Source organism: Meleagris gallopavo, chromosome 1 (assembly GCF_000146605.3).
Source record: "Meleagris gallopavo isolate NT-WF06-2002-E0010 breed Aviagen turkey brand Nicholas breeding stock chromosome 1, Turkey_5.1, whole genome shotgun sequence".
NCBI classification, from domain to species: domain Eukaryota; kingdom Metazoa; phylum Chordata; class Aves; order Galliformes; family Phasianidae; genus Meleagris; species Meleagris gallopavo.
In genome coordinates this window covers 73,835,853-73,863,401 of record NC_015011.2, presented here as the reverse complement: position 1 = coordinate 73,863,401, position 27,549 = coordinate 73,835,853, and the positions used below count along the sequence as shown (strand labels likewise).

Here is a 27,549-nt window from a genome sequence, read left to right as displayed (position 1 = left end):
GGTACTCAGACCAGATAGCTGACCCAAACTGTTCACTGTTTGGTCCCATCATATTGTGGAAATCATCAGAGGTAGAAAGCTGTTGTATGAAACCCTGTATGAAAAGTCGTAGAAACTGTTGAAGGTGAATTGAGCTAATTTGCACAAATGAAGGCCACCCAGCTAGCTTTAGATATCACTGAATGAGAAAAGTGGTCAGTGCTGTACCTGTGTACTGACTTATGAATGGTGGCAAATGCCATGTGCTTGCAACAACAGAAGCAGAGCAACTGGCAGAGTTGCAGTGGCAACAGTGCAGAGGCAAACCTATCTAAGCCACTACACTGTAGAAGGATATTGCTGCCAGAGGAGAGAACATGGATATGTAAGTACATCATGAAGATGCTCACATACTCAAGTATTGTGCCACAAAAGAACATCAAAGCAATGAGCAGGTGGATCAGGCTGCTAGAATTGAAATGACTCAGGTGGACTAGGATTGGCAATGTAAGTTGTTCATAGCTTGCAGAAGGAAGTAAACTAGGTGTAGATCAAGAAAAGAGAAAGCTAATAGAGCAGGAAGACAACAAGGGCATATGGGAAGAGGAAGAGAAGTTCACTTATCTCTTTTTCACACAAGCCAGACTGAAGACAAATTGAATCAGCAAAGAAAAATCCAGAATCATAAGGATTCACAACAGACAAACAACTTTGAATACTATCATATGTGAGGAGAAATACTTTATCATTAGAAGCTTTAAACTAAAAGAAGATAGATTTAGATTGACATTAGGAAGAAATTATTTACTCAGAGTGGTGAGGCACTGGAAGACATGGCCCAGAGGAGTCACAGATGCATCATCCTTCGGAGAGTTCATGGCTGTGCTTGATGGGGCCCTGGGCAGTCTGATCTAGGGGGTGCAACCTTGTCCACAGCAGGGGCACTGGAGCTCATTGATGTTTAAAGTTCCTACCAACCTAAGCCATTCTGTGATTCTCTGAAGAGTAGATTTGGCGCAGAACTGTAATACTGCTCTTTAGAATATCACATATTTTAATGAAAACACAACTAACTGTCTACTTCTGATTTCTCTGCACAGTGATCACAGATCTAGATGGGAAGTTCTGTATCAGGCATTTTAAGCAAGTATTAAAAAATAGCCAGCTTTCAGTCCCATTGTAGTATACACATTACTCTTGGCTATTCTTCAGGAGACCTGCCATGTGACTATGGTTAGAACCTTATTTTTTTAACCAGATATGGTATTGTTAAGAGTGATGAGAAGAAAAGAAAAAAGTTAATTTTGTGCTTTATTATCAGCTTTGCATTTCCTCTGGGTTCTGCCTCTGGTAGAGAGTAGTGGAAGTTGAGCTTCCTGTAGATAATAAATCTATAAATCTGATTGTTATTGAATAATGGCAAACAACTGTGATGCTATGACAACTCATCAAAAAACTTATCCCAGGCTATTGGGATATTATGACAAATATTTAAATGATATTGAAATGATAATGTTTTAATTACCTCCATGACTTCTTTGCTTGGCCTAGAATGAGGAACTATGGAGCTGGATACTCTGAGAGATTGTAGATGGTTGCACAAATAAATGTGATAAGGCATTCTTTCAAATAATGTTTTTGTCCTTCCTAAAGAAAACTTGTGCTGGGTTGTGTTGCTGGGAGATAAATTGGTAGCTCTGACTTCATCTGCTGAGTCTTCAAAAGTAGAGTTCTTCAAGTGGCTTTTAACTAAATTTATCAGTGTAAATTACATGCCTAGGTTTAGCTAAGGACTTTTAGATTAATTTTGTTTCAGCACCAAGTCAGTGAGAATGTTACTGCAGAACAGTTAACTGGAAGTTTGCTTGAAAAATTCCTTCCTTTCAGAGAGCAGAGGAAGGAGTCAATGATTAAACTTTTATTTTATCTCTTTGCAGTTATGTGGCTGTGGGCTCCTGGGCGTGGGCATCTGGCTGTCAGTGTCACAAGGAAACTTCGCCACATTTTCTCCTAGCTTTCCATCACTTTCAGCTGCCAACCTAGTCATTGCCTTTGGTACAGTCATCATGGTGACCGGCTTCCTGGGCTGCCTAGGTGCTATCAAGGAGAATAAGTGCCTACTTTTGAGTGTAAGACATCAATGCTTATTTTCATGAACACCATTGCTTTGTGATTATTTTGTTAAAAAATATTTTTACCAGTGCAAAGCAGTCCTGTGGATCACTAGCATTTCCCTTAACTTCCTGTCTTCCGTAGGATTGCAGTATGACATTCCACAGGTTTGGTCACAGTAATATTGCTGGTACTTTAGCAAATGCATCCTAGTTACTGTGCATTCTTATGTATTAGATACCAAAGTACATTACTCAGTTACCTCTGAATGAAGTGTAGGGTCAAATAGAAAGCCCTTCTGAAAATGTTTGTTAGAAGGACTGACTGGAAAATCTTAAGCACAACTGCTTTTGGATTCCAGTCGTAATTGCTCATGGCTATTTTCTACTTTGTCTTTAGATAAGGCCTGTGTCAGAGATTGGTGGAAAGCATCTGACCTGAAGTCAGGGTCACTGCCTTGCATTACCATTAAAAAGATATAAAAATTAATAATCTGGTAATTGGCAGCATTTGTCCAGCAAGGAAGCACAGAGTTTGAGAACCCCTCTTAGATCTCTCCACCATGGATCTCTCCTCTTGCATAAACCCAGGAGATTTCATCATGATCCTCACCACTCTGAAGGTGAGAGAAGGGCTTCCAAAGAAGATAAGTTCCAATTCAACTGAAGTTTGTGAAACACAGGTTCTGTACTACTAAGGATCATGTGAGTTTTTCATGTGTAAATGTCTCCCTTATATGCTGTTGGGGAGCAGCTGAGCAGTATTCCTTATATCACTTCAGAAAATTAAACTGGAGGACAAATATGCACTTGCTCACTCTCTGCTGGTTTGTTTTCTTGATTTTTTTTGGTATGTTGTACAGCTGGGAAAGGAAATAGAGAATAGTAATGGGGTCTATATTGTTCATACGCATGAACTGCAACACCAACAGAAACTACTTTTTTTTTTAAGAGTATGTTTTTATTCTTAAAAGGCTCTGCAGAAGTCTTTCGATACAAATTATTGTGTGTTTCTAACTTTTCAAGTACAGCACATCACCCTCCGTTTCTCCCACTGTGTATATGGGGATGCCATGGCTATGTGGCATACCACAAGTAGCTAGAAGGTTGCTTCTGGACATGAAGAGTAATTAGAAGCTGTTGAAGCTCATACTTGGGCTGCCCCCTGCAGAGAGAGATTTCAACTACAGACAGTTAGAAATAGAAATGCTGAGTCACTTGACTGTTCAAACAGGCAGTCAGATCTAGTTAAAGCCTACCTACAAAGGAACTATTCCTGTGGCACATCACATTTATCTCTGTAGTAACAGGTGACATTTGTTCTGTAGATTGTATGACTGTGTGTACTGCTGAAACTTGGAAACTGATAGTAGAGCAAAATTTAAGATTTAGAGATTACTAAACAGCATGCTTCCTCATTGATGGTAAGACCTACAGGAACTTTAGTGACAAGATAGTATTAACAATTAACATACTTGAACAATTTGAATTCAAACTTGCATATTTTTAGCAGTAGAGGAAAGGCTTGGTGGACAAGGCCTATAATCTCCAATTCGTAAGTGTCTGTTTTGCAAATATATATTCACAGTGTTTTTCTTTGTTCTAGTTTTTCATCGTTTTGCTGATAATTCTCCTGGCAGAGCTGATATTACTCATTTTGTTCTTTGTTTATATGGACAAGGTAAGCAAGTATGACAACACAGATTAATTATCTTTACTAGCAAGTAAAACAGGCTCAATTTGCTTTTGTTAGATGAAAATATGAGGGTTTTGTCTGCTCTTCAGTTTGGCAGAGGCTTAACCCTTAGGTCTTGGCTGTTTTCTGTAAGCTGCTTCTGGGGAAAAAGGAAGGGAGGAAATTATAAAGAGAACAACTAGGAGAAAACATTTTTCTCCCTGAAATAAAAGCCATGGTCCAAAGCTTTCTGTTTACTCTTATCCTAAAAGTTAAGATACCTATCAACATAATTATTTGATGTCTCTGCAAAAAGCTGATAATCTTATGGATCTGGGTTCTGGGAGGTTTGGACTTGGTTATCTTCTTAGGGCCAATCCTTCTACAGAACTGGGGGAGCAAAGAGCGAGTTTGGGGAGTAGATGAAGAGGCAGCTTCTCATAAAGCCCATTTGTATCCTGCTATCTGGTAATGATTAAGAGAAGCAGGCAACACTGGCTTAGCAGCTCAGTAAGACTGAAAAAATCCTGGGGGAATTGGAGAACTCTGTTAAACGTAGGACAGAGCCTTATGCTATGAGCATATCTAGATTCATTTCAAAATAGATCTCTGTCCATACTGTATCTCTTCCCAGGTTGTCATGATGATGTCTGCCACTTTCAGGGAGTTGGGGTGAACTTCTGTTTTTGAATAAAATGTGAAAGAGGAATGAAATAGATCTTACAAAATGCTTGTCCTCAATACCTAGATCTATACATAGGCTAACTCTTTCTGTTCTGCCAGCTCACTGCTGAGTTGGCAAGCTGAGTTGGCAAAGCTGCAAACTGCTTCCTAGCCTTTTTCCAAACCTTCATTGGATTTGGCTGTCAGAGCCAAGATACATTCCTACTTACATTCAAAATTTCAGGCGTGGACAGAAATTTGTATGAGAAATAGGACATATGAGACCTCTTGTTAAGCATTCCAACTTACTCCTTTGAAGCAAGAACACCTTCGAAAACTTTAAATCCTGCAAGGATGTCCCAACAATGATAATGCCCTTTCTCAATTGATTTCATATTGGCCATTAATTATAGCCTGCCTTAACTTGTGCAAGGAATAATTAAGTTAAGTTTGGGAGATGGAGACTCCAGTTTTAGGACATTAGCAAATTAAACTAGGCCATAAGTTACTGTCATGAGAGGCTGCTGTGATATATTGCCAACATCTGTCTGTGACAAAGTTAACATAACCTCAGCTTATGCTGATTACTTCGGTTAGTTTGGAACAGGTAACTATATGATAGACTCTTACTAGATGGGAAGCTGTTTAAATTCTCATGAAAATTAATCCAGGAGTAATTAATCTGAGAGACAGACCTTGCCTTGGCAGGAGCTTGAAGAGACCTTATGAGAGTACTGAAGAAAGGAGAGATTTTTTCTGCCTGTGTTAATTTTGTGATGTGACAAAAGAAATGTATTCCATATTCAGATCTGCACAATTCAGTCCTTCCCTACAAATATCAGTGCACTCACATTCAGTATTTGTATGATGCAGGTCAGTGAGAGCGCAAAGAAGGATTTGAAGGAAGGTATGAAGCTGTACAATTCAGAAAATAATGTTGGACTGAAAAATGCATGGAATATCATTCAAGCAGAGGTAACTCATTTTCTCATTAGAAAAAAATAGCAATTTGGCTACAAAGGTAGCCACAGTCTGCTAACTGTAGGATCTGTTTTCAATTTAAAAGATGGCTAATGCAGGCTTTTGTTTTGGGTCTTCACTCAAATATCCAGGAAGTACTCTGAAACTCAGGATCAAGGTAATACTTTGTAAGGTGAAAGTTGCTTACCTCTATCTGAGAACTGTGTTTGTCATGTGAAAGTATAGTCTGTAACAGAGGAAGAGTAGCAAAACCTGCATATATAGAACAATTCAGGACTTGTAGGCAAATGCAAATTACCACATGTTTTGGCATTTGGGCATTTGTCTCTGGGACAAAAATGCTAACACACCTTGGATATAGGACTGTTTTTTTTTTTTTTTTTAATATCATTAAGTATTTGCTCTTAGTTATCACTAGGCACAAAAAAAAAACAACCTTTAAAAACAGTTGTTTAGCAGATGTAAAGAAGTGGTCAGCCTCACCTCAGTGCCTGGTATGATTATGGGAGAGATCCTGAAACAGATATTCCTGGTAGCTATACTGAAACATACGGAAGGCGAGGAGGTGTTTAGAGACAGCGAACATGGCTTCACCAAAGGCAAATCATGCCTGATGCAGCTACTGGCCTTCTCTGAAGGAATTACTGCATCGGTGGACAAGGAAGGGCTACTGATGTCATCAACATGGATTTCTGTAAGGCCTTTGATAACTCCCCTACAATACTCGTACAACTAAATTGGAAGCCTATGGGTCTGATAGATGGGCTGTTAGATGGCTAAGGAATTGGCTAGATGGCTGCTTCCAAAGAGTCATAGTCAATGGCTCCACATCCAAATGGAAACCAGTAATGAGTGGTGCTTCTCAAAGATCTCTACTGGGACCAATACTACTATACATCTTCATCATAGGTGGTGTGATTGAGTGCACCCTCCACAAGTTTGTGGATGACACACAAGTCAGCTTGTAAGAATGACTGAGAAGTACTTTTCTACTATACTACCAGGATGTGTGGTGACAGAACAAGAGGTAATGGTTTTAAACTAATGGTGAGTAGATTAAGTTGGATATAAGGAAGAAATTCTTCATTGGAATTTCTGGAAGAAGTTGTCCAGAATAGTAGTGGATGACCTGTCATTAGAAGTGTTCGAAGTCAGGTTGGACAGGGCTTCAAGCAGTGAAAGATATCCTTGCACTTCACAGGGAATATGGAAATAGATGACCTTTAAGGGTCCCTTCCAACCCAAACCATTCTATGACAGTATGATTCTAGCTGAAAGTTTGCTATGGTATACTTTTCACAAATTGTGTCTAGTTAAGACAATTTATTAATCTTTTACCATAGATGAAATGCTGTGGTGTAAATGACTTTACGGATTGGTACCCAGTATTGGGAGAAAACATTGTCCCAGACCGATGTTGTACAGAAAACTCTCAAGACTGCGGACGGAATTCCACTGAATTAGTGTGGAAAACGGTAAGGTCAAGTCTTAGGGAGGGGTGGGAAGGAACAAAATAGAGGGAATGCATATGAAAGAAATGTAATCTTGAGAATTCGATTTTCATCTTACAGGGATGTTATGAGAGAGTTATGACTTGGTTTGATGAGAATAAGCATGTCCTTGGCTCAACTGGGATGTGTATCCTTATAATGCAGGTAATGCTGGTATGATGTGTGTCAACACAGATTTGTCTTGCTCTCAACATTCTTGTTTCTGTTACATGAAAAGTGGTCCTCAACTGCTTTGAGTTTGATCATGTTTTCAAAAATGTCAGATTTATTCTATGAGCATATTTGAGGCTTTATCTTTGTAAAGAATACAGGTCAGTCATCATGCTGACCCTCAAAGAAGACATGCTACAATGGGGTTTCTCTTATCTGCATTTTTACTTCAGAGCCTGGGTTACCAGGTTTAGTATCTATTTGTTACTTTGTCTCTTAGAGAACTGGACTTTTTAAAATTTGGAACCAAGTTCTGGAAATTGCCAGAATGAATTAAATATTGGCTACTGAACTGAGTAAGTTAATATGTATGTAAAAAAAGGAAATGCGGAAGTATCAACATAGTTGATATTTTTTGGGCACTCCTGCGTAACTGCTGTACTTTGTACAGATTGCCAGAATCTGATGTTTTCAGTCACAGGTTTTTGGTTAATCAAGCAGAAGATTTTGGATAAAAAAGAAAAGTGACACAACTATGTTTTTCTGGATTTTTTTTTTTCTTGCTTGTGTGACCAAGACCCCTGAGCGCTTTTTGCTTTCATCACTGCTTTAACAGATGATACATCTTCAGGCATTGCTGTGTGCCTTCATAATATGCATCTTAGTTTACTGATCAGTACTGAAGACTGAGAAATCTGACTAGTGTAGAATGACTTTTAAAACGAAAGTGGGACCATGAACACAGGTAGTGTAGTTTAGGCCATCTTCTTGTACTGAAGCTTTCATTGTTTGCTTTCCTTCAGATTCTTGGCATGGCCTTCTCCATGACACTCTTCCAGCAGATTCACAGGACTGGCAAAAAATATGATGCCTAAAGCCTCTGAAACATTATCACATCAGCCCTTCTGTTTGATCATAAAAATGAACAAAAGGAGTGACTGCAAAGAGTATGAAGCCAAGCCCTATTGAGTGAATCCGTCCCACTGTCTGATCTACTTTGTTGTTACTTGTACAGATATTATCACAACTTGTTTGATTCATATTTTTGTCTGTTTCACATTTGCCATTTATTTGCCAAAGAGAGAGGGAAAAGCTCCCGAACAAACGGATTTTCTAAACAAAATCATAGATCTGTTCCAAGACTATTCCCTTTATTTAAGAACACGTTTTGCTCTACCAATACATGCTAAATGTGCAAAAGTTATATAAGTTAAACTTTAAGGGAGAATTCTTCAAAGTCTTCTATTATGTTTTCAACCCTCATGTTCAATTCACTGGAAGTCTTGTAAAAGCCACTCTAACTGGAAGTCCTGTGAATTGGAGCTTCTTGTACCTGATGGTGTATACTTTTTTGTTACGATAATGATGATTATTAATATTATGATAAATATAGCTTAGAATTTAGTAGCCTGATTTATAGCTTCTATATAGTATATCTGGTTTTACACATTTATTGTACATTAGTGTAGAAACCACTGTGCAATCTCCTGAGGATATGTTTTTCAAAGTTGACAGCTGGGGAGGACAGATAAAGCTAATGTTTCTCGAGTTCACTATTTGAGAAACACTCCTCCTGCCTCCTACTTACTACTCCTGTGAGGCTAAATTTCAGTGTCTTTACCCAGCCAAAGCAGACTGTGGCACTGTAATTGATGGTCCTTGTTAGACTGCTAGACTAGTAGATGTTATGCTATTTTGAAATCTGAAAGTACTGGCTAAGTGAGTAATTCTGCTTGGCATAAAGGAGAAAGGTTGCAGTCTGACCTGCTGATCACTTGGCAGCAGATTTCACAGACAGTATTGTCTGTTTCAAAAATTTGCCTAAAGTATGGTGTGCTACTGGATACTAGAAAGAGGGGTAGCAATTTTATTACAATTTTGTCATGCTATGCCTTTCAGTGAAGGGGCTCCATCAAAGATGACAGCTATCTCTCTGAGCTAGAAAAGGTATCTCTGGACAGAGAGAAACATAAATGATTAAAGAAGAGCCGATTCAGAAAAGGGGCAGTTTCCAAAAGAAACTCAGAGAGACTATGCACTGTCACACCTTCAGCACAGAACTGGTTCATGCTGGGAGATTGCCAAGTCTACCCAATGAGGTGATCAAGAGTTCACTGAGATGCGATGCATATTTTTCAGCCATATTCTGACTACAAAATTTGAACAAAAATTCTAGTTTGAATGCCATTTTATTGCAAGCCAATGCCATTTACTCTTTTTTTTTTTCTTTTTTTTTTTTTCCAAGAGATCTCTCCTAAGTTTTACAGTTTTGGGAAGGAAGAGGAAAAGGCCATTGGAGGATGTTGTGTTTTAGCTCCAGTCAGGGCTCAACTCAGCTCTGAAAGGAATTCTACTGCTTGTATTAGCGGCAGATCTTTATAGTTACCTCATCCGATGTCACTCTCAAAAGAGAGCTGCGACCTATGTGAAATGGAATTCACTATGATGTTATTAGACTGAATAACAAAAACTGCTAAGGATGGAGATTTTATGCCTCTGTGGTATCCCATTCAGAGCCGTGCCATGTCAAACTACTCCTGTGGTAAATACCTGGTTTCTCCTAATGTCCAGTCTGAATATTTATGCTTTAAACTCTTGAAATATTTGTTTCATTGTACAATTCAGCCAATCTTTTCATGAGGAGCTGAAATAATGGTTGGGCCGATTCCTATCTGGAAAGTATGAGTACTCTGTTTATCTTCCTAGTAGGTTCTGTTTGCATTTGTAAATTGGACAGCAATAGCATTTTGTGTTGACATCATTTTTGATGTTCCTCTGAGATCAGTATGACGGAAAGAGAGTGAATGCATGGAACAGAAAGATGAATTTGGATTTGGGGTATTACAGTGATGAAGGCAGTTACTAATCTTAAAGCATGATGTCCACATGAGCATGATGCCTGAAGTTTCACAAATCTCTTGTTTCCTACTGAAGAACACTATATGGGCTCAGCTATTTAATTTGCATTGCCTTTGAAATCCAGGGAAGGAGTAGAAGGGAAGCACAGTAACTGAATCCAGTTTTAATTGCATTTCTAAAAAAATTGGGACCAAGAACATCTGAGCCTCACTGGAGATGTTGCTCATCGAAGAAGGGGGTCTGATGCCCAGTGTACTTGCTGCTACATGTAAGACTGTATACGAAATTACTAAAATGTTTTGCTATTTCTACGAGAAAAGACAGAACAATTTTCATTTAATGGCTCTATTACATTCTCCCTTAGGGCACAGGTGCTTTGCTTAGTTTAATTTTCTTTGGAGTTCAAGAAGAACAAGGTGCATCACATCACATCTGTCCTCTTGGGTTGCACAGTGGTACCTGTTACAACTTAAATTTCAATCTACATACAGCTTTTATACAAAAATAAATAAATAAATAAATAAATAAATAAATAAATAAATAAATAAGTGAAAATAATAGGAAAGTGAAAAAAAAATTTAACTTTATGAATAAAACAGAAGAAATGCATAGTTGCAAATTTGACTATTTTGCCTTCCATCTGAACTTTTTTTAGAACGCTTCATTCCGTTTCACAGTCTAATAGTAAGTACCATAGATCCTGATCTGAAGATTACTTTTATCATTCTAAACACAATATTAATTGAGGTAGTTACACAAGGTTTGTGTATTCATCTCTGTGAAGCCACTCTACAGTAAGGTAGTCAAGAGCAGGGCTGGTTTGTGTAACTAGCTGACTCACTGATGTGGGAGAAGATAGACATCCTGAAAGGAGAAGAAAAGTAATGCCATTTTCTAGGCAACAGGAACAGCCTTGGAAACTCTGAGACTGCATCAGTAAGTTTGTCAGGGAAAGCACTGAGTGTCTCGTAACTGTTTGGTCTCATGTATATATGCACTTTTCTTGCTTATGCTGATGGGTGGCTGTCTATGCGTTTTCCCCAAACATCATTTTAGTTATTTAGCTACAAGTTTTTAGCATGTTTTTAAATTTAAAAAAGTGGTAATTCAGTAAAAATATATTTAGTATACACAAATATTGATTTGTATCAATACGTACCTCTCTGCATTCGTGAAAGCACAGTTCAAGTGTATGAAAATGCTGTTTCTTTGAATATTTCTTCAGATTGTAGTGTATCTGCTGTCTGACTGTGTTTTATGTTTGGAAGCTGCATCAGCACTTAGCAGACATACTGGGAAAATTGCTTGAAAACTGTGGAAGTGAAAGCAGTAAATTATGTTCCCTCTTGGTGGTACCAAGGTTTTTAGTTATAGGAATTGCAGGTGGAGAGCACTGAAAAGAGCATACTCTCTGCACATAGCATTTGAGATGTAGCATGTGAGATGTTACAAACAATGGCATAAATTTATCAGTGATAACAGATTAGCTGTGTATTCTATGCATTGAATTCTTGGACTATGGTCAAGTTATGCCAACTCTCTTACCTGTGTCCCTCCCCACTGTCTCCATTACTATTAATATATATGGACTACAAACATACACAGGAGAAGTGCAAGCAGAAGACAGCAGAATTGCTCCTTGTGGTCTTTTTTGGGTAGTATGTTGGTCAAGCATAGACAAGACAAGAAAGGAAAGGGTATTTTCCTAGCTGATATTTTTTGGGAGCAGCATGGAATAGGGCACACATTCTGATGTAACTTACTTCTATTAGGTTGAACAGCTTCATCCTGTTGCCTATATGGGGAAACATGGAGATGTTTGCCTGCAGACTAGCCAGCCATCTGTTGTGCAGTAGATAGTAGACACAAAGAAACAACATACCATTCCCACCAGGTGATGTTTGCACCAGTGTTTCTTCTATGCAATACCCTTTTTGCCTTTATAAAAAAGTTTTTTTAATAGGATGATACACAAATAAAGGATATTTTAAAAGGTGCTTCTTGGAAATGATTTCTTTCCCACCCTCTTTATCACTAAAATCAAAAGAGTACTAAAAAAAATACCTAAAAGATGACTCACAGAGATCCATTCCTACTTAAATGTTGCTGAGATTCCACAGGAGTTGCTTGAATGGGTTGGTAAACAGTGAGCCATTTGGGCAGGACAGAAGAAGGATGTGGCTGAGATAAAAGTCTAAAGCCAGAGAATATGTGCATAGATATAGAGATGTATTAAGTCAGAAGGAGAGGACTAGAATTTGAAGCCACTTAGGAATAAAGAGGGAGTGAATAGTTCAGAGTAACTAGTGTTGAGTGAATGGAAGCTAGTAAAGTATGAACTCTGAAAGTATTGTATCTTGCAATCCAAGGATTGGAAGGAAACTGGAACTTCCATACTGTTTAGTATGTGAGTTGAGTGTGAATCAAAGAGATAGATGTGCAGAAACTTAACAGCAAAGTTTTGTTACAGTTAAGTCAGGGATTCTTTATTAGTGGCACCAGGAAGTGCTGGGGATATTTCCACCATAAGCACTTCAAAGATGACATGATTTAGAGTTCATTATATTTCCACAGATGGTACATATTTGTGAATTACACATGAGACAATTAACATATACATGCTCAGACAGTGATTTATGAGGTTTCCAGTCTTCTATTCCATGGTCTCTTCTACCATCTATTGTCCTTTTAGCATCATGACAGTCCAACCAACAGTCTTTTACTTCGTCCAGTGATCTTCCTTGCTTGTCCTCTAGATGAACTTTCTTCATCGTCACACCAAAAATAGTAGCATTTGTTCACTCTGCACTCAGCCATTATTTCTGGACATCTGCTCGTCCTAGGATAGAGATAAGTTTGACAACCCAAGACTATCTGTCTGTCTGTCTGTCTGTCTATCTATCTATCTATCTATCTATCTATTTATTTACTGGGTTGTTAACCTGCCCTTTAGAGATGTATACTGGGATGCAGAAGGTAAGGAGGATAGTGAGGAGTATCTTGATACCTGCCTGTTGCATCCTAATCCCAGAGTGACACAATTTGGCCTTGTATGGAGGTCTTTGTTTTCATTATTGTGTTTGTTTTGCCAAGGATCTCTTTTCAAAACAGAATAGCCTTAAGCATACCTTCTAGACTATAATATTGCATCCATACTGTTTGCAACATCTAATAGCTATTACAGTAATGCAAGAATTAATCATATAATACATCAATTCAACAACTATATTTTTAAAATATGCTACTAAAATAGTAGCATATATATAAGCTACTATTATATATAGTATATATAGTATAGTATAGTATATATAGTGTATATATAGTATACATATATAGTATGTATATATATAGTGTATATATATATAGTATAGTATAGTATATATAGTGTATATATATATATACTATATATATAGTAGTATTTCACCTTTTTCCATCAGCTATTTCTAAAAACAAGTAACAAATTACATTGTGCCCTACTTCAAATCAAGTGGAAAAAGGCTGGAGCTGGAAACTTTACTGTTAGCTAGGGTTGGGGAAAGTATGTGAAGTGAGAGTTTGGGGGGCCTGGAATTAGAGAATTGGAATTGGAGAGTCAGTCAGAATGAGAAGACAAAGATTTTGACAGAGAGAAGAAGAGGAATGGGTATGGAAGCCATGTATGCTAAGAGGAGGAAAAATGGAATTTGGAGTTGAAAAGAATGTTGGGAGTGTGAGTCCTGGAGGCAAGATTATGCCTAGACAAGCAGAGAAAAGATTCTCATTGGAAGGTGCACATTCTGAGGGAAAAAGAGACAAGAGGTACAAAACATTTTAAGATAACAGGAAGAAGACTAAAGCAAGAGGATATCTGTGTTGAGTGAGACAATGATACTATGATTCCATTCATTTCTCTAGTGACAACAGTCTTAAGAGAAGAAAAAGCTTTGCAGCTTTCACTTGGTTTTAGCAGCCCCTTCCCAACCCCACTCCAGCTATAGCCTGTCACCCCTAACCAGAATCCAAATTGATCCATAGTCCAAAGACTCCAATCCCTGAATAGACTCAAATAGATGGATTCTAATTACAGACTGTACTACCTTTTTCTGTCCCTTACTATTCCCACTGCACATGTAGCGCTATATATTCTCTTAAACTTTAAGTATCTTATAGGTTAAGACCCCCCTCTCTCAAGATCCTCAGTCTTCCTTCATCGGCTGGCCCTTTTCAGTACCACTGTAATATGGTTTTGTGCTTTCCTCTGATTGTCAGTATTTACCATAACCTGTAGGCCCTTACAGGACCCCACTTATGCCAGAAACTTATTTTTCCTGAGAGAAATTTTATTTGTAGCTGATGCTTTTGTTTCGGCAATCCCATTTCAGTCACAGTTGTCGTCCAAAATCCAGGAAAAAAACTCTAACTCCAGTGCGGTGTTAGAAAGTGGTATTCCTTTATTCCTCATGATACGTATCAGGCAACTTGACAAACAAGCACACGCTCTCAGAGTTCAGGTTCTACATTTAAACAGTTGAGACATACATATACAGTATATTGGCATACACATTCATCCTTTTCCAAGAACTCATTTATATATGCTAATATCCTTCTGGGCATGCGCAGTAGTGTCTTGGGTGGTCATATGCCCACTGATTTTATCCCCATTTTTCCATCATCAGCTTCATTGCTTTTGGCTGACCTTTAGCTGTTTTTCCACAGTTTGGCAAATTTCCATTGCTTGTTAGGCCAGAACGAGCAACTTCCAAAACAGTATATGTGAAATCTGAGGAAGATATCCCTTTGCACCTGTTGGGTGCAAAAGATAAAAGTAGTCTATTATGTCTCCAGAGCTTCTTGTGACACAAAATTGTTGAGGAAAACAAGACTGTTCACAGAGATTGAGAAAAGAAAACAAGGTTGTTCACACACCAAGCAGAATTGAAATTGAAACAACATTTTACAACTAACACTCATGGATTCCTTTTGTTTGTATTGGTCCTTAAATTAATATATTGATCCCTATTGCTAAACCAGGCTATATCACAGTAGAGGTGTGACATTCAACTCTAACCTAACTCCACAGACTGCATACTCATGAGAGAATTCTTCTGCAGTCCTGACTTTCCTTTGACAGGCTCTTTCTAGCCCCACTCCAATTTCAGTGGTGTACTCAACCATAATCCAACCATAGTCCAAAGGACCTTACTCTCTTCTCAGATGTATTACTGAGAAAATATTTTTTTTCTGCAGCCATCACTTTTCTTTAGCAATTCCTTTCCAGCCACATGACAAATGTAGCATTTTTAACACATCTTTCTCTCAGTCCTAGCCCTATGCGGAACTATGGTCCTGGGTCTATCTGGTCCTGGAACTATATTCCTCCTTTCACAGGCTCTGTATTACTCCTCAGAAGCAAATATAAGAGTGCTTACTATTTTTGGCAGCCCTACTTCAACTGCAGCACTATGCTTTCTCCGCCCTCACCCTAAACTTTGTGATTTTAATTTGTGATTGACAAACAAACCTGGGACCTCACTTCCTGGAAAAAAGTCAGTGTTCCTTAGAGAATTCTTCTATGGCCCAAAGTTTCTTTTGGTAGTTCATTTCCAGCATCATTCCAACTATTATGCTGTGCTTTCACTCTCTCAAACTGAACTTGAGTCTCAGTTACATTACTATCTAGGACCCCACTCCTGCTACAGACTCCATATTCCTCAGAAAAAAATATCTTCATACATGTTTCACTTTTATTTGCACCTTTCCTGCATAACTTCAAGTGTTGCTTTACAGTCTTTTTTTCTTTCATCTCCGAGCCTTACCGTGATTCTAGATTTATCAATTTTTTTTAATCAAGGTTGAGCAAGAGTACTGCTGTTCTCTAAGGGAAGGTGAGATGGGAACCAAGAGTTCCAGCATCATTAGCAGAGTTGGGGCATCAGCAGGCAGGGCTCAGTTCTTATGAGGCCATTGGCACTCAAGAGAGGCAAACAGTATAGATCTAGAAATGGTGACATCTGACCTGAGTTCAGATCATCAAGGAAGTTCATGATAACGAGACAAGTCTGAGATGAAACTAGGCCTCACTCAATAAATAGGTTAGTGTTAGAATGAAGGCCAGTGACTGCTAGGATTGTCCATAGTGATTGCACAAGTCTGAATTTAAGCTAGGGAGTCAGTCTGCATCGCAGCATGGATCAAGGTGTTCTATTTCCTGCTCATTTGGATGGATTGCGCTTGAGCTTGTACAGGCAACTGATGGTGCCCCAGCAATGGTTGCTAAAAAAGAGAGACTTACTTACACTTTTTATATTAATTTTTTCAATAGAAGACGATGCAATTGCCACTGGCTACTCATGTTTGATGAAATATTATTGCATCGTACATCAAGAAAATTTATGTATCATCATTAAAGCTGTGAATTTCATAAAGTCCAAGGGACTGAATCATTGCAAATTCCAGGAATTTCTTAAAAGTATGGATGCTGATTGTGCTAATTGTGATTACTTTTCTGAAGCCAAGTGGCTAAGCTGAAGTAAAATGCTAAGTGATTTTATGATTTGTGAGATGAAATTAAGTCATTTATGGAATCAAAAGGAAAACTTGTGCCTGATCTTGAAGATCGCAGAATCATAGAACGGCCTGGATTAGAAGGGACCCAAAGGATCATCAAGTTCCAATCCCTCTGTCACAGGCAGGGCCACCAACCTCCAGATCTTGTACTAGACCAGGTTGCCACAGCCCCATCCAACTGTGTCTTGAACATCTCCAGGGATGGAGCATCCGCAGGCCTCTCTTGTTCCAGCACCTAACCTAAGAACTTCTCCCTGATATACAGTCTAAACCTTCCTTTCCTGAGGTTAAAACCAATCTGCCTTGTTCTATCACTATCTACCCGAGGAAAAATGTTGATTCCCCTCCTTTTTATAATCGCCTTTTAAATACTGGAAGGCTGCAATAAGGTCTCCTTGCAGCCTTCTCTTCTGCAGACTGAACAAGCCCAGCTCCCTCAGCCTGTCTTTGTAGGGAGTAAGTGAAGTGCTCCAACCCTCTGATCATCTTTGTGGCTCTCCTCTGGACCCTCTCCAACAGCTCCATGTCTTTCTTGTATGTCCACTGATCTGCACAGAATACTCCAGATGGGGCCTCATGGGGGAAGAGTAGAGAGGGACAATCACCTGTCCCTGCTGGCCACCCCTCTTCTGATGGAGCTCAGGATACCATTGGCCTTCTGAGCTGCAAGAGCACATTGCTGGCTTATGTTCAGTTTTTCATTTACCAGGACCCCCAGGTCATTCTCCACAGGACTCTTCTCAAGGAGTTCTTCTCCCAGCCTACATATGTATCTGGGATTCCTCCGACTCAAGTGCAAAACCTTGCACTTTCCTATGTTGAACTTCATTAGATTCACATGGGCTCACTTCCTGAGTTTGTTGAGGTCCCTCTAGATGGTGTCCCTTCCTTCTAATCTATTAACTGCACCATTCAGTGTGGTGTCATTGGCAAACTTGCTGAGGGTGCACTTGAGCTGGTCACTGATGAAGATGCTGAAGAGCACTGGTCCCAAGATAGGGTCCTGCGGGACACCGCTTGTCAACAGCCTCCACCTGGATACAGTGCTATTCAACCCAACCCTCTGTCTATGCCCTTCTAACCAATTCCTTATCCACTGAATAGTCCACCCCTCTAATCTGTATCTCTCCAATTTACAGATAAGGATGTGGTGTCATGTTAAAGACCATGTTAAAGGTCTTTCACAAGTCCAGTAGGAAAGAAGTGCACCAAGCTGTTGGAAAGCCTCTTTTCCCCAAATGTAGAATAAACCTTTCTATTGAAATCTTAGATTGACAGAGTTCAGTGCAGACATGGTATGTACACTAGGGCACTATACTATAAACACAAGCAAAGTAGTGTGAGGAGCAAAGTTTAGTCCCTAAATGTCCAGTCTCATTCAGTCATTTGCATCACACTTGGGAAACTACACTGGTGTTGGCAGCCTTCTGCTCTTGACATTATCTAATTCTCTGACTTTGTCTCATTGTGTTTCAGCTATTTGCCTCAGACCTTGATGTCATTATGATATACTATGTTTAATGGTACGTGACTCTCTCAGCCTAGGAAAGGTCTAGGTCTATACACCTAGAAAAGATTTATATTTTACACATAAAGCATTGTCAGCACCTTTTCAAAAAAAAGAAAAAAAAAAGAAAAAAAATGTATTTTGCAACAGGTAAGGTGATAATCCTCTCTTATTTCTATCCTGTTTGTAAAGCAAGACAGCACAGAAAGGTTATACCCCTACAGTCATGTGTTTTTTGATCACATCAATATGAATATCATGGCTGGAAAAATATGTCCCTACTTTTGGAAAATTGCTTCATTCTTGAAGCCTCGCATTCATGATAGTGAAATACTCTCAGTGATTCATCAGATGCTGTTCTATCTTTTAACTCAGAAAAAATAACATCTTTTATCTAAAAGGTGAGGTCAGCCAGAATCTTGACACTTATCTACCTGACACTCCCTTAGAATATAAGAAACTCATCATCAGGAAAAATTCTTCTTAGAATGAGCAGTCAGGCACTGGAATGGGCTTCCTACAGAGGTGGTGGAGTCACTATCACTGCAGGTGTCTAAGAAACATGTAGGTGTGGTATTGAGGGACATGATTAGTGGGAAATATTGGTGATGGGTGGATAGTTGGACTAGATGATTTCAGAGGTCCTTTCCAACCTTAATGATTCTATAATTTTATGATTTTAAATCCATCCTTTGCTGCTTTTGGCTTTCCGTTGTACCAGTTTGGGCTGAGATAGAGTTAATATTCTTCATCAAAGGTTGTATGGTGCTGTGCTTTAGATTTGAAATAAATAAATAAGTGGTCATAATACATTAATGTTTCAGTTGTTTCTTAATAGTGCTTACACAGCACAAAGGTCTTTTCTGTTTCACCATCCTTCCAGCATGAAGGCTGGGGGTGCACGAGAAGCTGGGAGGGAAAACAGCCAGTATAGGTGATCCAAAATGGCAAGGGAGATTTACATACTGTAAAACAACCATATTCAGCTGTTAAAGCTAGATGAAAGGAGGAGGAATGGGGCTGCAGGGAGATGTAAGATGATGACATTATCTTCCCAAGACACTGATATGCATGGTATGCGCTGTTGTACTGGAAACATCTGTCTGCCAGTGAAAAGTAAATGAACTCCTCATCTTGCTTTGCTTTGTGAACTCAGCTTTTGCTTTACCCGTCAAACTGTCTTTCATACATTTTAGACATTTTATCTCAACCTACAAGTTCTCACGCTTCTACCCTTCCCTTTCTCTTCCTCTTCACATTGCAGAGAATTGACCAAGAGGCTGTGTGGTTCTTGGCTGACTACTGAGGTTAATCCACAACAGTTGCTCAATGAAAATCCTTCACAGCAGGACATACTTTACAGACCTTGCACAATATTACAACATTTGATATAGGTTGGTTTTTTTAGCAATAGGGATTAGTACATTAGTTTAGGAACCAGTATATTAGTTTAGCAAAAGGAATTCATAAGTGATAGTTCTAAAACTTTCCATGTCAACTTTAGTGGGTGAACAGTCTTGTTTTTCCTCAATAATTTTGCACTGGGGACATAATAGAATACTTTTATCTTCTTCCTCAATGATTTTGCCTCACGAGAAGTACTGGAGTCACAATAGAATACTTCTATCTTTTGCTTCAGAATGTGCAAGGACATTTTCACTGGATTCCTCATACATTGATTTTTTAAAAGTGGCTCACTATGGCCTAATAAGCAATGAAAATCTTCCAAATTGGGGAAAAGTGGATGGAAGTGAGCCAAAGGCTTCAGTGATTAAGCTGATGGTGAAAAAAGGGGAAGAAGCATGTGGGCACTCAAGTACCCTAGATACCACTGAGCATGCCCAAAGGAACATTAGCACATATTTATGAGTCCTTGAAAAAGAATGAACGTGTATGCCAATGTACTGCACATGCATATATTAGCTGCTCAAATGTAGAACCTGAACTCTGAGAGGGTGCACTTTCTGGTCAAGTTACCTGGTATGTTATTGTATTGTGAATAATAAAGGAATGCTGCTTTCTAACACCACACTGAAGTTGGATAGTTTTCTTCCCAGATTTCAGATGACACAATGGCCTATCTAGAAGCTTCCAGCGCAGTTTCCGAAGTTTGGAAGCTTACATCTATGGATTGGCCAGTGACAGCTCTTACACTCAGCACCTCTCATCCTAGAGCTGTCCTTAAAAGAACCCCTTGAAGGGGTAAGGCACATGTATGACTATGTTCTCTTACCAGAAGTCCTTCCTAGGGCTGCTGCCACTTCTAGAACTTGATTATAGGGTAAAGCTGCCCACAGAGTGTCCATTTTTCAAATTCTGAAGGTCCACTTGATGGATAATGCAATAGGCTGCAGCTTTTATTGTCATTTTCATTAGATAATTTTCTTAGGGCTGCCATTTTTACTGCCTTACCTGCTGTAACACAGTATGAGTTCATTAAAATGCTACGTGCAAAGAATATATATAAAGGCTCTTAAGGAAAATTATGTGCTGTGAAAAATCCTTTGCAGAGAGGAAGCCTCTTCCTATCCCCAAATACAGCCAATAATTAAAAGAACACATGAGCCATAATTAAAAGACTACCAAAGAACCTACTACTGACAAACCACTACCACATAGCTGCTCCACGGAGACCGGCCCACACAGCCGGTTCGCCAAGCCACAGCTTCACACAGCGCCTCTCACTACTCAGTCTCTTCGTGGCACGATACAAGATCAAACACAACCGCTCCCTTGCCTCTTACTTCAACCCTGCCCACTCCGCTAAAAATTTGCATACCAGGCCTCGCCTCTCTATGTGACGATCCGATATAGCGTTGCCAGTAACAACTGTTGTCCCTCCCTTTTCTTCTGCCATCGGTAACGGAAGCGTCTGGAGCGCAAGCAGTGACGTGACCTGCACTGCTACGCTTGGCCTGCTTCCTTCTCCCCCCGCCTCCTCCCCCAACACATACACTCCTCCCCATCTTCGGCCAACATGTGGGGAGCGAGTTCGGGGTGGGCGGCAGATGCGGTGAGTGCGCGCGGGAGGGGGACGAGGGAAATGGCCGCTCCTTTCCATATGCTCCTCACCCGCCTCCTGGCTACGCGCTGCCGTTTCCTGGCCGGCCCCGCCTCACTGCATCGTACCCGCCGCAGGCGTGGGGAGCGTCAGCGTTGCAACATCGGGGAAGAGGGGATGGTGGAATAGGACGCCATTTTCTCAATTTTTCGGGGGTACACGGGAGACAAATGAGGAGATAGTGGTGCCGTGTGTGGGTTAATGCTTTCCCCCTTTCAGCAGTGCCTCTCTGTACTATAACGGGAGAAATGGTGATATAGCTCCGGAGGTTATCACGTGTTGTTCTCTGTACTTGTGCTAATGCAGTTCTTCTTTCTCACTTCCACTTCCCCACCCTGTACTCTTATTTAATTATAAGTCAACCGATCACATACCATGTTTCCTAAGAAGCCACAGGCCATGGTGCATGTGTTCACATCGGGGCATTAGATAATGTTTGTAGGCAAAGCATCTTTCAACAATAAAGTATAATCGGCCAAAAGGACACCACAAGAAAGCAGCCCATCTAGATGCACCTTAAAACATGCTTATTCAAGCGTAAAAGAACTAATAGTTAAATTAGGTTAGCAGTAATAATAAAGCCATGCTAGTCATAGCACAATACACAAATGAGTTCTCTTTAGAAGGAGAATTTTGTTGTCAAAAGTAGTAGTGTTGCCTTCAGGATGTTAATGATAAATCTGGGACCATTTTTGAAGTTGATATTAATGGGAATCGACTTTTGTTAGAAATAGCATTGCTAATAAAATTTTCATTGCTGCATCTTTGATAGTTGACATCCTGTCATCTAGAAAGTCTGCTGATATATTTCTGCTCACGATGCACATGTTCATAATTTTTGGACAAAAAGTTACATGTGCCTTATAAATCGTGTATACATTGTGGTTAAACTCATTGGTAAGCCGAGTAATTTTCTTCAAGCATTTTGTATTTATATCATTTCTGAGAACAGTCCTCTTGTTGTGTTTATGGATTTGGGTCGTTCTTCCTTACTTAGAAGTATCTGGAATCTACTTGTTTACCCTGTACTTCCTGTCTAAAGGTAGTGCCTATGGTCTGAATTTTTAAAGTTGTGGGAATACTTCTGTCTTTATTCTGGAAGCTGTGTTCCTTCCAGATGCATAAAATTGTTTTGATGGGACATAAGTGAATATGTCTTCGCTGTTAATAACTTTTTTGAAAGCCAGTACTGATTTGAATGATTAAATTCAGGGCCCTGAACTAATGTTGGCATGTGGCTGTGATCTGACAGTTTTGGTAGGAACATGAGGAAACTAAAGTTTACCCAAAAAGCCTGAATTGCGTTCCTCTTAACAGTAAACATGTGTGTAGACTACAGTATATCCGCCTGTAGAAGAGAACAGGGCCAAATATTCATGTAATCAGAAGAATCAAGTTGAAGGTGAAAGTTGATCATCAAAAGATCTTGGCCAATTGTGCTTTAATACCAACTGAATGTAGGCTCTATGGCTTTGTATTGTTGTGAAGATTGGAACAGAGTGGTTTTCTTACTTTTACAAAGTATTTTTGCCACATAGCTGATGTACCTGTAGTATATTTTGCTTAAACTTGAGGTTGCTGTCCATATAGGTAGATTTGCATGCTTCCATTTGTACTAAAGTAGATTTGCTCATAAATTCTGCATATTAGAGACGTTGTGAGAAGATCTGTCTCTGATTCCCTTGGTATCTGTTTATGTTTTTATAGCCCTTTGAAGCTTATGACGATAAACAGTCATTCCTCATTTGAGATCCAGACTTCAGCTGTTTCTGTGAGGAGGTTTCTCGGATTGTTTCTGCAACAACCACAGAGCAAATAAGGCAGGGCAGTGCCAGCAGTTTTCTGCACTCAGCTCCTGCCTCAGCAGCACTGGCCGGTTGGTGCCTACTTGTAGATTCTAGTGTATGCGTTCTTCAGGTCGCTCTGTACCTTTTTCTGGGTTGAAGTGTTCAGGAAAAAAATAAACCATTCAGGATATTAACTGTACTTTATTTAACTTATTTGTATTAGAGTGCATTGTTAAGTTAAGTTGAGGAAACTGTTAGGAAGAGTCATGGTTAAGCAATTTGTCTGGATGAATTGCTAGTACTTTCTGGGAGGAGGTCATACTTCTTCCTCCAAAAGTTCCCCCAGTGCTTCATATTTTGATGTTTGGTGGGGGGCGGAAGGGGAGGTTCAAGGATGGAGCTAGTATGTTAAGCTATATACGTTATTAAAGTCAAGTACTTTCAGGGTTTTCAGGATTTTATTGTTGAATGAGGAAGGGAATTGGCTAGGATTATTCTAAAGGTATACTGGCATTGCTGTTGGTAGGCATGAACTTGCCTAGCTGCTTTTTAAACTCACATAAACTTGCAATATCCACAGCATGCTGTGGAAAGGAATATCATAGTTTGCCATCTCTCTTATGAAGAAGTTTCTCTTTAGATTGTTGTGAACTTAACACATGCAAACTTTGATGTATGTCTTTTCATGTAGAAAGAAAATGTCATCAGTTATTCTCTACTCAATTTTGCCATAATTTTATAGACCTGTGTTGTAACTTTTACCCTGTCCTTTTTTCCACTCATCCTGAAGAACCCTATGGTAGTAATAGTGTGTGTGAAAGCCTCTGTTTTATTCTGTGTGAACCACTGTACCAGAACAGAGTAATTTTGTTGTATCTTTTTTAAGTTAAGCAATGTTGAGGAGCAGTGCACCATGGACTCTAGTCTCTTATTTTTTTTGTAATATCTCTTAACATCCGGTATGATCTGTTTATGCCTGGTGAGTATCTAGTAGATGTTTTTGTCAAGCTATCATGTAACCCCAACACCTTATTCCTAAATAGTACCTTTGACCCCGTTGCATTATAAGAATAGCTTGTCATAAGGTTATCAGTATAAAATATAGCGCCTTTCTTTGATATGTTAAAGCATATAGCTCTCTTCTGGCTGGGCATGCTTATGGACATATGAGAAAGAGTTAGCTTTAAAAATGTTTAACTGACATAAGGGATAATACTGAATAAGTAGAAAATAGAGAAGTTTCCTCTGTAAAAGAGAAAGTACCCTAACCATGTTTTTTTTTATTTAAGAGTTGCAAATTCACTTTTTTATTATCATTCTTTTTATTCTTTAATGTATTCCTCAAATAATGTACTTTTACAAAGAGTATCACAAAAAACTTTATATGCATGTGAATATTTCAGGAAATGTTTCAAAGAACATCTGAAGAACTCTTTCCAAAGATGGAAAGTTCAGTTGAAGAGATGGATACCTCTGATACTCAGTGGGGCTGGTTTTATTTGGCCGAGTGTGGTAAATGGCATATGTTTCAGGTAACTACAAAGTTATATTACTTGTGACTTCTATATAGCAAACAACCTATTGCTGAAAACATCTAAATGTACTTTCTCATTTATTTTGAAGACTGATTCAAATAGTCATTGCTCAGTTAGCAGTGAAGATATTGAAAGGAGCTTCAGAACAAACCCATATGGTTCTGTTTCTTTTACTACTGCAAAATTTAACTACACACTAGACTTTTCAGGTATGTATATTCATAGGGTTAACTTAAATAACAAAGATGTCAGATATACCACTTCATTTGGTTTGTGTAGTATTCACAATTTTTGTCAACTCTTATAAATAACCCTTAATACTGAGGCAAGTTTTTTTTTTATCTAAGATGTTGATTTATTAGTTACTGAAATAGGAACACCTTTCAAGCAGCTTTTGATGTTGTAATGTTGTTTGAAAAAAAAAAAAAAACACAACAGACTCTTAAATGTCCATTTGCTATGGATGAAGTCCAGAAACATTTATCCTAACTCTTGTTTTATGCTCAGAGATGAAGCAAACCAACCTCACTACCCTTAAACAACGTCCAATAAAGCGAGCTCCCTTTTCTATCAGTGCTTTCAGGTAAGCAAATAAAATGAAGCCTCCAGATTTTGATTTTAATCCTGATTTTGATTTTAATTCTGAGTTTTGCAAAGTAAAATGAAACAAAAATATGTTTTATGTGGACTGTCTATATTTATTTACTTTCTTTGTCAAACAGTTTGAAAATGTGAGAAAGCTAATCAAGTAAAAAAGGAAGAAATTTTAGAGGGAGAATAACAAAAGGTTTTATTTATTTATTTCTTTATTTATTGAGAAAATAAGGAAGAGTAGTAGTGGGAGAGGCAAGACATAATGAATACTGATATCCTTTTGCAAGCTGCTTAAATTTGTACCTGACTTTAGCTGTTGGATTCCCTTGCAGTAAATAACTGTTAAATGAGGAGTTGCTGACTGGAGAATTGGAGGAACAGCAGCAGAAAAAAATGGAGTAGTTTGTTCCAGTGTAACAATGACTTCCTAAATTAGTTAGAAGGAACATTGTGATGATGTAATGCTCTTCTAATGTAATCTGATAGTCAATAAAAATTAGCATAATGAGTGATAGTACTACAGATAAAATTGACCATCTCTAATGTGGGTTACTTTTTCCAAATATTTCTTAAACAAAATAATTCTGAATTATTATCTGGTTATATTTTTTAAAAGAACTTTGACATTTGTAATAAGAAATGTAGTAGCAATCCCTTAGCACTGGCATTTAGGATGGGCTGGGTTTTCTGTTGCTGTTGTTTGTTTTTTGAAGTGTCAGTTGTTTTTCACTGGGTGTTTGCTGAAGTGTACATGCAGTAATCTTGCAATTCAATTTTTTATGCGTATTGAAGAATTTCCTTTAATACTTCTGATACTTCAGTCAACATACTCTCTTTTCACATGCTGACACTATACTTCGAGATTGCTACATTTAGTGTCTATTTTCAGGCCTAAAGTCGCTACGTACATGCTTAAAATACTTTTTTTTTTTTTTTTCCTAATCTAATATAATTTTCTAGTATGTATATCTAAGACGATGACTTCAGATTACAGGCCCAGTGAAGGCCCAGTTTTCAGAGTCTTAGACTAGTTTTAATTCTTGATACATTGAAATGTTCAGGCTATATCTGCACTCATGTTTCTAGATTAGTGTTGCTCTCCTGATGTTGCAGATATCTCTGACTATTCCTTTTAATTTAACTTTGTATCTTTAGTTGGATAGATGATGTAATAACATTATTACCACTGTTTGTTTGTAATAAACTAAGCCATAATTTGAACACAAAGTAAGTTCTTTACCTTTGACCTTACCTGCTGACAACAGGCTTTTTCAGAATTAAACACTAAGTAGTTTTGTGTTAAGTGGTTGGGATTTTTGAGGGGGGGTGCATACTCTGTTGTTTGGAGAAAGAGTTCATAGGAAAATGCTTCTTGTCCTTGTTGTGATGTGCTCTTACCGTTTTTTTTATTTGAAGTTTCATCTGTGAAAATGAGTCCATCCCTATGCCTTCACACTGGGAGAATGTAAATCCTGAGGAGCCGTATCAGGTAAGAGTTGGTGCAAATTGGAAAACACGTAATGAAATAGTACATCATGTTGTAATTGTGCTAACTTCTTTTTTTTCCAGCTTATTCCTTTGCAAAAGAAAACAAATGAATACAATGAAGTTTCTAGTCTCTTTGGAAAAACAATGGATAGCCATCGAATAAAAAGAATAAAGAGAATACAAAATCTAGACTTGTGGGAGTTTTTTTGCAGGTGAGATTACTTTTAAAATGAACAGTCTTAGAATTGTTAACAGAACAAGGCATTCAGTAAAAAAATGTTTAATTACTTTTTTGTTATATAATTAAAATGTGTTACTTTTGTTATTATATAATTAAAATGTGTTAGTTTTATTATTTTTCTTTATTTGCTTATTTCTCAATCTCTGACAGTCTTGAAAGCAGAACTTTGAAGACTAACTTCTACAAGTGCAGAACTATAATGCAGTTGTATTAGTATTACATATATATGTAGCACAGATGAAAGTGATGCGCTACAATATGTTGAAATTCTGGGGGAAGATCTCCTTGAGAGCAGCCCTGTGGAGAAGGACTTGAGGGTTCTGGTGGACGAGAAGGTGGACATGAGCCAGCAGTGTGCGCTTGCAGCCTGGAAGGTCAACTGTATTCTGGGCTGCATTAAAAGCAGGGAGAGGGAGGGGATTGATCCACTCTACTCAGCTCTTGTAAGGCCCCATCTAGAGTACTATGTCCAGGCCTGGGGCCCCCAGTACAGGAAGGATGTGGAGTTCTTGCAGCGGATCCAGAGGAGGGCCACTAAGATGATTGGAGGGCTGGAGCATCTCTCCTATAAGGAAAGGTTGAAGGAACAGGGCTTGTTTAGCTTGGAAAAGAGAAGGCTCTGGGGAGACTTCCAGTACTTGAAGGCCTTGTTCTTGGAGACCTTCCAGTTCTTGAAGGGAGCATATAAACAGGAGAGAGAACGGCTGTTTCCTCTGTCATACACATAGCTGCACAATTGGCAGTTCTTTTTCCTCTGGTGGCTTGGGCATAGTGATCCAGGTCATTTGAGAAGCTTTTTTCTTGGATATCTTACTATCACAAGCATGAAGTACACAGTTGTAAAAACAAAAAAAACAAAAA

At 38.7% G+C, this 27,549-nt stretch overlaps 2 protein-coding genes across 10 annotated transcripts in view; both read left to right on the top strand.

The window, feature by feature from the left end:
- Nucleotides 1–11,926, top strand: part of TSPAN9 (tetraspanin 9) — a 162,176-nt gene extending 150,250 nt beyond the window's left edge. For all 6 annotated transcript variants that reach the window (XM_003202598.4, XM_010717122.3, XM_010717138.3 and 3 more), the window contains 6 exons: nucleotides 1,917–2,108; nucleotides 3,697–3,771; nucleotides 5,302–5,403; nucleotides 6,753–6,884; nucleotides 6,981–7,064; nucleotides 7,874–11,926. In XM_003202598.4, coding sequence (XP_003202646.1) covers nucleotides 1,917–2,108; nucleotides 3,697–3,771; nucleotides 5,302–5,403; nucleotides 6,753–6,884; nucleotides 6,981–7,064; nucleotides 7,874–7,945 — 657 coding nt within the window. In that variant the 3' untranslated portion in view covers nucleotides 7,946–11,926. The remainder of the gene's footprint in view (nucleotides 1–1,916; nucleotides 2,109–3,696; nucleotides 3,772–5,301; nucleotides 5,404–6,752; nucleotides 6,885–6,980; nucleotides 7,065–7,873) is intronic.
- An 8,899-nt stretch (nucleotides 11,927–20,825) lies between these two features.
- PARP11 (poly(ADP-ribose) polymerase family member 11) overlaps nucleotides 20,826–27,549 on the top strand; it is a 15,008-nt gene continuing 8,284 nt past the window's right edge. Inside the window, exons 1-8 of one of the 4 annotated variants that reach the window (XM_010717092.3) lie at nucleotides 20,834–20,995; nucleotides 22,751–22,919; nucleotides 23,717–23,809; nucleotides 24,234–24,362; nucleotides 24,454–24,574; nucleotides 24,873–24,948; nucleotides 26,376–26,448; nucleotides 26,529–26,659. In XM_010717092.3, the coding sequence (XP_010715394.1) occupies nucleotides 23,792–23,809; nucleotides 24,234–24,362; nucleotides 24,454–24,574; nucleotides 24,873–24,948; nucleotides 26,376–26,448; nucleotides 26,529–26,659 (548 nt within the window). In that variant the 5' untranslated portion in view covers nucleotides 20,834–20,995; nucleotides 22,751–22,919; nucleotides 23,717–23,791. Of the gene's footprint in view, nucleotides 20,996–22,750; nucleotides 22,920–23,716; nucleotides 23,810–24,233; nucleotides 24,363–24,453; nucleotides 24,575–24,872; nucleotides 24,949–26,375; nucleotides 26,449–26,528; nucleotides 26,660–27,549 lie in introns of all 4 variants that reach the window. The other 3 variants (XM_010717098.3, XM_010717082.3, XM_031555553.1) reach the window with 3 other exon arrangements.